This window comes from Apium graveolens, chromosome 5 (genome assembly GCF_009905375.1).
Source record: "Apium graveolens cultivar Ventura chromosome 5, ASM990537v1, whole genome shotgun sequence".
NCBI classification, from domain to species: Eukaryota; Viridiplantae; Streptophyta; class Magnoliopsida; order Apiales; family Apiaceae; genus Apium; species Apium graveolens.
The window spans coordinates 67,069,211-67,079,717 of NC_133651.1; the positions used below are offsets into that span (position 1 = coordinate 67,069,211).

General features: G+C 35.9%; 1 protein-coding gene across 1 annotated transcript in view; it reads left to right on the top strand.

Annotated features, from left to right (window-relative positions):
- Positions 1–7,508, top strand: part of LOC141660148 (zinc finger BED domain-containing protein RICESLEEPER 2-like) — a 49,958-nt gene extending 42,450 nt beyond the window's left edge. The window contains exons 2-3 of the mRNA XM_074467108.1: positions 6,921–7,187; positions 7,488–7,508. Coding sequence (XP_074323209.1) covers positions 6,921–7,187; positions 7,488–7,508 — 288 coding nt within the window. The remainder of the gene's footprint in view (positions 1–6,920; positions 7,188–7,487) is intronic.
- Positions 7,509–10,507: the final 2,999 nt, after the last annotated feature.

The following is a 10,507-nucleotide window of genomic DNA, read 5'->3' on the forward strand; positions in this document are numbered from 1 at the left end:
CATCACCAATGATCAATTCAAAAGGATGATTCTTGGTCCATTTCCTTTGAGGTGGTAGATTAGCTCTAGATGAGGTTGCCTCAATATTGTCATGATGTGAGATAGAGTGTTGATTGGTTGAAACTCCCCCTGAGTTACTGATCCTTTGAAAAGAACTGGGAGTTCTATCAACTGATGAAGTAAATTGATTATCCGTTGATAGACTATGATCAACGGATACTTCATTATGTACTTCAACGAATGATGCACTTTGTCTTTCAACGGATGTTGCATTACTTCTATCAACGGATGCTGAATTATGACTTTCAACTGATGCAACATTTTGTGCATTATCCAAAGGCAGATTTTGAATCCTTTTCGAGTTGCCTTCTCCATCATTCTCATCTTCACTATCATCACAATATATCTCAATGTTGTCAAATTTGAGTCCTTCATGATGTCCCTCATCTGTTAGTCCATCAATCTTTTTATCATCAAACACAACATGCACAGATTCCATAACAATGTTGGTTCTTAGATTGTAGACCCTATATGATTTTCCAGGAGAATAACCAACAAATATCCCTTCATCAGCCTTTGCATCAAACTTCCCTTTATGATCAGGTTGATTCCTTAGAATGTAGCATTTGCAACCAAAGACATGAAGAAAGTTTAAGGTTGGTTTTCTTCTCTTGAACAATTGATAGGGAGTCATGCCTTTTGCCTGATTGATTAGAGAAATATTCTGAGTGTAACATGCACAGTTAACAGCCTCAGCCCAAAAATATGTTGGGAGTTTTGACTCTTCAAGCATTGTTCTTGCAGCTTCAATTAGTGATCTGTTCTTCCTTTCCTCCACACCATTATGTTATGGAGTCCTTGGAGCTGAGAACTCATGCATGATCCCATTTTCTCCACAGAACAACCTCATGGTAGAATTCCTAAACTCAGTTCCATTGTCACTCCTGATATTCCTTACTTTGAAATCTGGATGATTGTTGACTTGCTTGATGTGATTTGATATGATTTCACTAGCTTCATCCTTTGATCCAAGAAAGTAAGTCCATGAAAACTTTGAGAAATCATCTACAATCACTAGGCAATATCTTTTCCATGAAATTGACATTACATTGACTGGTCCAAAAAGATCCATGTGTAGCAGTTGTAATGGTTCATCAATTACTGATTCAAGCTTCTTACTGAATGATGCTCTCTTTTGCTTTCCTTTCTGACAAGCATCAGACCGTCCATCCCTTGAGAATTCCACTAGAGGCATTCCTCTAACTAAGTCCTTTTTGACTAAATCATTCATTATCTTGAAATTTAAATGGGATAGCTTCTTGTGCCATAGCCAACTTTCATCTGGACTTGCTTTGCTGAAAAGACAAGTAATTGATTCTGCATCTGTAGAGTTGAAGTCAGCCAAGTACACATTCCCTTTTCTAACTCCAGTTAGAACCACTTTGTTGTCCTTCTTACTTGTGACAACACAGGCTTCAAAATTGAAGGAAACAATTTCCCTCTATCACATAGTTGACTAATGCTCAATAGATTGTGTTTGAGACCATCAACTAATGCAACTTCATCAATGATGACATTTTCTTTTGAAATCAAGCCATATCCCAAAGTGAACCCTTTGTTGTCATCTCCAAAGGTTATGCTAGGGCCAGCTCTCTCCTTGAACTCTGTGAGCAGGGTGAAATCTCTTATCATGTGCCTTGAACAACCATTGTCCAAGTACCATAGATTCCTTCTTTTTCCCTGCACACAACAAAATCAAATCAAGTTGATTTTGGTACCCAAGTTTCCTTGGGTCCAGCCTTGTTAGTCTTTTTCCTAGACTTCATACTTCCTGCATCTTTTGACTTAGGTAACTTTGGGTCAACCTTGGTCTCTGATGTAGTTGGTTGAAGTGTAGGGTTAGTCACAAAATCATTTAGCACATTTGGTTGAATTTGATAAGGCATAGATTGTGCAAAAACATATTATTCCACATAGGCATGTTGTATGGCATTTGAGGCATACTGAATGCAGCAAAATAAGGATTATTAACATATGGCATGTTTGCAAAATGTGCATGAGGATTCTGTTGAGACATAACAGACATAGCATGCAGAGGTGACATAGACATGTTAGGCATGGAAGGAGTTAAAGGTATGCGAGCATTCTTAACAGACTTGTAGTTAGCAGATAGATGATTAACACTTTTACAATGCACACAACTTTTTCTAGGAGCATACTTATCAGGTGTGTAATTGTTGTGTTTGTTAATCCCTACCTTCCCATTTCTATTAGATTTCCTTTTAGTTTCCTTTTTATCCTCAACCAACTTAAGCCTATTTTTCAACTGATCTAAAGTCATGTGTCCTATATTCACCTTACTGGCATCTTTGGATGTGCTAGCTTCTTCTTTGACAAAGTTCTTGGAAGTTGAACCAAACTTCTTATTGAGATTTTTTAAATTATTCTTTTTAGAATCACTTGCCTGTTTTAATTGATGAGCCTTCAACGTATGCTCCTTTTCTTCCTTCAACGGATAACTTTCATCATCCGTTGATTCCACATCCGTTGACAATCCATCAATTAATTCTACTTCCTTTTTGTTTTTCTTCCAGGTATTCTCACAGAGTGATTCAATTCCCTGAACCTTGACAATATGAGCACTAACATCCCTAGATGTTTTCCAGGCCTTGATTATATCTTGCTCACGTTCTAATTGTTTAGAAAGAATTTCTACTTTCTTAACAGATTCTTCTAGTTCACTCTCAACAGATAAGCATTTGATTTTAATCTTTTCAAGATCAATTACCTTACCCTCTAACGCAGCATTCCTATCACTTAAAATCAAATTATTCTCTTTAATTCTTGTGTTTTCTTTAGCTAGTGATTTAAGGGAAACACGCAAATGATATAATTCATTGGACATATCATTTATAGCTTCATTGCATTCAATTTTAGAAAGCTGAGAGAGGTCAGTAGTAATTACCTGGTTGCTTGATGAACTAGTTTCATTTTCATCAGAATTAGCCATCAGGGCTAGGTTGACATATTCCATATCATCATCTTCATTGGCTCCATCCGCTGCCCAGTCATCTTGAGTTAGAAAAGCTCTTTCCTTTTGTTTGAGCAAATCGAAATATTTCTTTTTGTAATCCACTTGCTCAAATTTCTTCTTCTCAGAAGTTGGCTTTCTGCACTCATTTGCAAAGTGTCCACTTATGCCACAGTTATAACATTTGAACTTAGATTTGTCCACCATGTTCTTGTTTGACTTAGTGAATATAGCATTTTTCTTGAATTTCATCTTTGCAAACCTCCTGGACAGAAAAGCCAGATGTTCATCAACATCATCAGAGTCATCTTGACTGGAACTATCTTCAACCTCAGCTACTTGCTCCTTTCCCTTGCTTGATTCTGATATGCTTGTGCCAATTTTGAGACTTGGCATTGTCTTTTCTTCAACCCTGGCTTCAGTCTTCTCATTGTCAGCTACAAGTGCAACTGATCCACCTTTTCTCTTTGCCTTTTACAACAGCTCATCTTGCTCCATCTTAAGTTCATAGGTCTTCAAAATTCCATATAATCTTTCAAGTGTGAAGTCCTTATAATCTCGAGAATTCCTTAGTGAAACAGTCATAGGCTTCCATTCCTTTGGTAGAGACCTCAGAAATTTTAAGTTGGAATCCTTGACTTGGTACATTCTGCCATACAGCTTCAATTCATTCAACAGTTTCTGAAATCTATTGAAGGTATCATTCAGTGATTCTCCTTCTTCAAAATGAAAGTATTCATACTATTGAATGAGAAGTTGCATTTTGTTTTCTCTAACTTGTTCAGTACCTTCACAGATAAGTTGCACAGTATCCCAAATTTCCTTAGCAGTTTGGTTGTTAATGACATTATCTAATATATCTTGATCTAGGCCATTAATCAGAATGTTCATGGCTTTCTTGTCCTTGTGAACCTCTTCAATATCTTCATCAGTCCATTCTGCTTTTGGCTTGGGAATAGACTGTCCAACAGCAACTGTGGTAGTTGCAGCTGTGACCACCTTGTGAGGGATGTGAGGACCATTTTCAATGCAGTTGATGTAGCTTTCATCTTGAGAGAGAAGATGTAGATGCATCTTCACTTTCCAGTGATGATAATTATCTCTTTCCAGGATTGGAATCTTTACACCAATATCTTTCTTACTCATGATGTTAGTAGAATAGATCTTTAAACTCTTTGTAAGTTAAGAGTTTGTTCTGATACCAATTGTTATTCCCAAGGAACTAACAATGAGATTTACAGAAGGGGGTTGAATGTAAATCTCAAAACTTTTTCAAGTTTTGAGCAGTTTCAAAGGCTAAGTGTTTTGATGAACAGTTGTGTGTGAATTGCTTTGAGCAGGTGCAGACAGATACAATTCAAGACACAAATGTAAAGAACACAAAGGCTTCAAAAACTTTTCTGGTGGATTTGTTGTTCCACCAGAGATGTGTATTTCAGAAAATTTGTGATTCAAAGAATTGATCACAACTGCGTCCTAGTACAAACTATATGATTTTCTCTCTGGATTTTTCTAAACAGCTCTGGAAAAATTCACACTCTAATTACTAGCTGCAACTTGGTTTATATATCACCAAGTTTACAAGTAAAGACAAAAGTACAAATACAATTAAAAAGGTTCTTCACATGTTTCTTCTTCATTTCTCTATCCAATGCAATCTAGGATAATCTGTGAATCTTTGAATACTTCCTTGTTTGCACCACAATGGAAATGCTGCATTTTCTTGATACCTCCAAGAGGCTACCATATTCCAATTGTCTCTGTCAACCCATGTGCCTCTGTCAGCTTATGAACTGTCACTGTCAACTGCTATTGAACTGAGCATCCGTTGAAGCTTTCATCCGTTGATGGCTTTATCCGTTGATGCATTAGCAGTTGAAGCTTTATCCGTTGATGGATGTTATCCGTTGAAGCTTTAGAGACATCCGTTGAAGCTTTATTTCTCATCCGTTGAAGGCCTTTAATTTATCAGTTGATACTACTTCATTTATACAAAATTACAAGGCATAAAATATTTACAATTAGCCCTCCTATTTGCATATCCACTAGTAGTCAACATGACTTATAATTTCCCACAAAATCTAAGAATTATAACTTAAATACAGAAACTGAAATGTGCTACAATACTAAACTTATTTCTAAGTAAAGCTACTCCATCAACGGATAGCCAGAATGGTCTTATCCGTTGAGGCTACAAACACTAGATTTCTACTTAAGTGTTTTGTTTAACTTATCATCAAACTAATACACATATTCCTAACACCACCAGTTAACTATTAAAATATCAAATCAAACAAATCTATTTTTTTCTCATTTTTTTCATGTCACTGATATATAAATTTTGACATCCCTATAATTCAATCATTGAGAAATATTTTTTTAATCAAAATACCAATACGAGACTAAAAACTAGTTAGCTGTAGTAGTTAATATTAGAAAATGGAAAGTTTGAGGCATGTTTTAGACATGTTCTTGATGTAATTTCCTAAAACTAATTATTGGAGGTTATTCCTTGTAAAGATGACTTAAAATTTCATGTTTGGATCTAAGTCATTTTCTTAGTGTAATCCATATAGAAATTGAGGTAAAGTTAGTAGCTTGCAATGGGTTTTGTCCCACATTGATTAAGTAAAGAGGGGTGTAGTACTTTATATAGTACCATGTGCAAGAGTAGTATACCTACCAAGGCATGTGGGTGTACATGGTATTATTGTGTGCCTCACGCACACATACACGCGCTCCGCCGCTGCCTCGCCTCGCCATGCCACGCCACGACACGACTCGAGTCGGGTCGGGTCAAAGGGCGATTTGGGCAAATGTCACGGCCTTTCGCGTACGTGAGGCGACCTAGGCAAGGAATTTTACTGTCTGCTTAATTAAAATATTTACTGACTTATTATATTATTTTGTTATGAATATTGAATACGTATAACAGTAAGGATTTGTTAAGCAATATCCGTTGATGCACAGAACTCAGTATCCGTTGATGGATTTATCCGTTGAAATATGATGTGCATTATCCGTTGATGGATTTGGTTAGACTGATCTTGACGCCCCTGAATCAGGAGTTGCTATGGTAGATAAATCCTGACAGTCAGGATTTGTTGTTGCTATGGCTGATAAATCCCGACGGGCTGGCTGTATCAGGATTTGATAAATTCTGATACTGACTGTTATTTTTCCGATTCTGGAAATATTTCATTAAATATAATTTAAGTCAGGATATTTATTTTAATTAATGTAATATATTCCTTTACGTTTTGTGTTGTATTATATACTGAACAAAATGTTTGGAATATACATACGTCAATTACTTACGTATGAAACCCTAGCTGTCATCTCTCTCTTTTTCTCTCCTCCATAACATACATATCACAACATAGGTTTTATGGGTGAACTGAGTTACGAGTCGCTGTTGAGTGCTACATATCTGTGGACGAAGTACTCTGTGCTGTTGTATCCTGAAAGTGATATTACTGCAACCCAATACAACATAAGTGGGGCAATAATCTCTTCAAGAACAGTCTAGACTTGTCGAAGGCTAAGCGCCTCAGTTGCTATTTCCTCTTTCAGATTTATTAAAGCTTCTGTTAGAGATGAGTGTTCTTATCTTTATTTGTCAATTCAGTTACTAATTAATCTTTTTATTTGCTTTCGTTTTTTGTTTCGTTATTTGGTTTATTTCCTGTCCTTGTTAATTGTGATATATATATAATTGCCTCATTGTTGCACGTAGTGTTAGTTTATTACCCAACAATCTAGAAGAGTTTATATGTTATATTGTGTAATTAGTAAGATGGTTAACGAAACGGATGATGTTCAGAAAACTGTTGAGAATGGTTCTGGTGGTACTGCATCCATTGATTAGACCACATATCATTTTCCCCAGCCAATTGGTTTATCGGGTATGTCTGATAAATTTAGTGGTGGAGCTTCTTTTTCTCATTGGCATAAAAAGATGAAGCTCTGGTCAACGGTTAAGGGTCTATGGCCGATGGTGCAGTATGATCCTCCTTTGTTAGATCAAGAGAAGGTTGAATCCGTTAAGGCTTATGCTTTATGGGCTGAGAAGGATGGGGTGGCTAGGGTAGCCATTTTGGCAGCCTTGGTGAATACCTTGTTCGATGTTTATTCATCAGATGACTATATTGCTAAGGTCTTATGGGATAAGCTGGACCAAACCCAAAATACTGATTCTCAAAGACTTGAGAAGTATTATGTGGCTAGGTTTCTTGATTTCAAGCTGGTGGATGGAAAATCCATGACTGAACAACTTCATGAGTTTGAGATGTTGGTTCATGATTGGGGTGAGTCCGGTATGGTCTTTCCTGAGAAGTTTTGGGTTATGTCTGTGATTGAAAAGCTCCCTAAGTCTTGGGAAGAGTTTGTTCTTTCCCTTAAAAGATAGAAAGGAGAGATCACTTGGACTAACTTGATGTTGGACATCTCTGTGCAGGAGCAGCACAAGTCCAAATAAGGACATGTGATGCCTGCTGAACATGGGAGCTCAAAGGTGAATGTAGTGACTGTAGGAGAGAATATAAAGGTAGTCACTAAGAAGGCTAACACCAAACTTGTCAAGAACAAGGCTAAGAAACCAAAGGCAAACAAACCATGTTAGTCTTGTGGATAGGTTGGACATTGGAGCAAGGACTGTCCAAGTAAGAAAGCTAAGAAAGCTGGAGTGGTAGCTCAAGCAAATACTGTGCTTGGACTTGGAACCACGAGTGGACCTGTAGCTAACATGGTCGTTGGTGAGGTTACTGCCTTTGGAACCGGTGACGGGTATGTTACTTACAATCATGTACTACTTTCCACTTATCTGTCACATGAGTGGTTGATTGATACTGGAGCTAATGTGCATATTTGTGCTGATATTAGTCTGTTTCTATCTTATCAACAGAGTCATGGAGTGCCAGTGACGATGGGGAATGCTAGTGTTGCACAAGTGCTTGGAATAGGAAACGTGGACCTGAAATTTGCTTCTGGGCGGATTCTATCTCTCACTAGAGTGCATCATGTTCCCTCTATTCATAGAAATATAATAAGTGGAAGTTTTTCTAGTAAGAACGATTTTGAACTTTCTTTGAAATGTAATAAAGTAGTTATTACTCATACTGGTACATATTTTGGCAAGGGTTACTTGTCTGATGGTTTGTTTTTAATAAATGTTAAACCTATTTTGGGTAATTTTATTAATAATAGTGTTGCACCTTCTGTTATATATTGAATCATCTGATTTGTGGCACTTACAACTTGGTCATCTAAATTTTGGTCCTATAAAGAATCTGATGAATTTAGAGTTGATTCCAAAGCATGTCATTGATAAGAAATCTAAGTGTCAATTGTGTGTAACTGCTAAACAAACAAGGACACCTTTTCATAATGTTGTTAGGGATTCAGACTTGTTAGATTTAGTTCACTCTGACATATGTGAATTCGGTGGTGTGTTGACTACGGATCACTGTAGATATTTCATTACTTTTATAAATGATTATTGTAACACCCCCAAATCCGGGGTCGGGGATTCGGGTTGTCACGAGTTCCATTTCCCTTATCAATACTTAATCTTAACAGTCAACCAACTACTGAGTACTGTGACCCCACAATACACACACACATACCACAAGTTATAGTCTCAGAGATGAATGCCAAAAATAACACAAGTCATTATATTCCACAATTATAAACCGTTACACCTTAAAAGGGTTTCTGAATAATTTACATATTCCTTGCCATTATTACAATTTATATTATACATAAGTCTGGTTCATCAATAGTTGAAAACCTAGCCTATTGGTAGCTCCTACCTCAGCTACGGCGGCATCAACGCTTCCAGAAAACTGCGGAACGTTTCCTAACCGCTTGCGAATTGGAAGCTTGGTCTTGTTCATCTTTTCTATCTGTTGTTGTGTGATGAAAGAAGAAAGCAAGGGTGAGCAACAAGCCCACCAAAATAATATGTATAATGATTAACAATATATGAGCATTCTCATAGTACTCATGAAAGTCTTGGTCAAAAGAAATGAACCAAGCTGATATCTTAACGCGACCAAGTCGCAAAATATTCAGTATATATACATATATATACTTTTCACAATATTTGAAATCCTCTGACATGTATAACATCCACAGAGTTCCAGTTTATAACTGTATAAAAATATCGTTGCAAGGTGATCTCAAATATCTAACCTTGTCTCAACGTTTTTCTGAAAATCTTTGACATGCACAAGATAATCATTTACTTGATATAAGTTTAAAAGATGAAGTTACAAGATACTCCAATATACTTATATATTTTCCGAATACTACTTGAACTACCACCGTTCAAGTTATAATTAGTTTCAAAAGTTCATCACACTGATGAGACTACAAGATAAGACTTGGATAGATTCAATCTTTGAAATATCATTATAAATAATGAAGTTACGAGATACTTCATTAAGTCACGATATATATACACCTATATATATATATACATTTCATACACTCCTTGAAAACCTTTGTTATGAAAATTATAAATAGAGTTGTAATATCCAATGAATTTGGAAAGGAGAAAACCTTGGCATAAACCTGATATCTTGCTGATCAGGCAAAGATACCAATAAGTAACCTTTTCTACTAGTAGATGGACGAATTCCCCACTGGTCATCACCCTGGCCGCAATAGGACCTTATGCTGGACTGCCACTCAGCCACTTACGCATTTGATGGACTCCCACTGAGCCACTTACATTTTCATGGACGCCCATGGAGCCCATGTTGCTTATGCCGACTCAATAGATGGACTTACTTCCCGAATGTTGGGTAAGTAATCAATTCAATTGTCAAAACAACAACTTCGTTGTGAATATAAAATACACCACAGAGCCGGATCCCTCAGGTTTTGAACAAATATTTAAATCCCCTTTGAAAGGAGGATCTTAAATCTGAAAATGAGTTTTGGGATCCGCTCTAACTTTTAAAAATCATTTTGAAGACTCGAAAACATTTTTAAGAATGTTTGGAGTAATGCTGATTTAATGAAATAAATCAGTCCCGATATATTAGAAAATATCTGAATATTATTATTTAAATAATATTCCCATAAGGATAATCTCTATATAAATGATTTGAAGTAGAAGTTTTAAAACTCATACTTGAAATGAATATTAAATAACCAAAGATATACTTATAGGAAAGTACTATCTTTATTTGAATAATCGAAAATAAGTTTGATTATCGAAATATTATTCTTTAATAAAATAAAGAATAATATTTAGTAAATAAGCGGAGTCATAAGTCCTCAAATGAATATTCAAAAATAATATTCATTAAATAAAATAACGGAGTCATAAGTCCTCGAATGAATATTCAAAATAATATTCATTAAATAAATAAAATAAAGTTATCGAATAAACCTTATTCGATTAATGGTTTTGAAAACTATTCATATATATATATATATTTATATTATACTCGGGAACATCGATTCCCG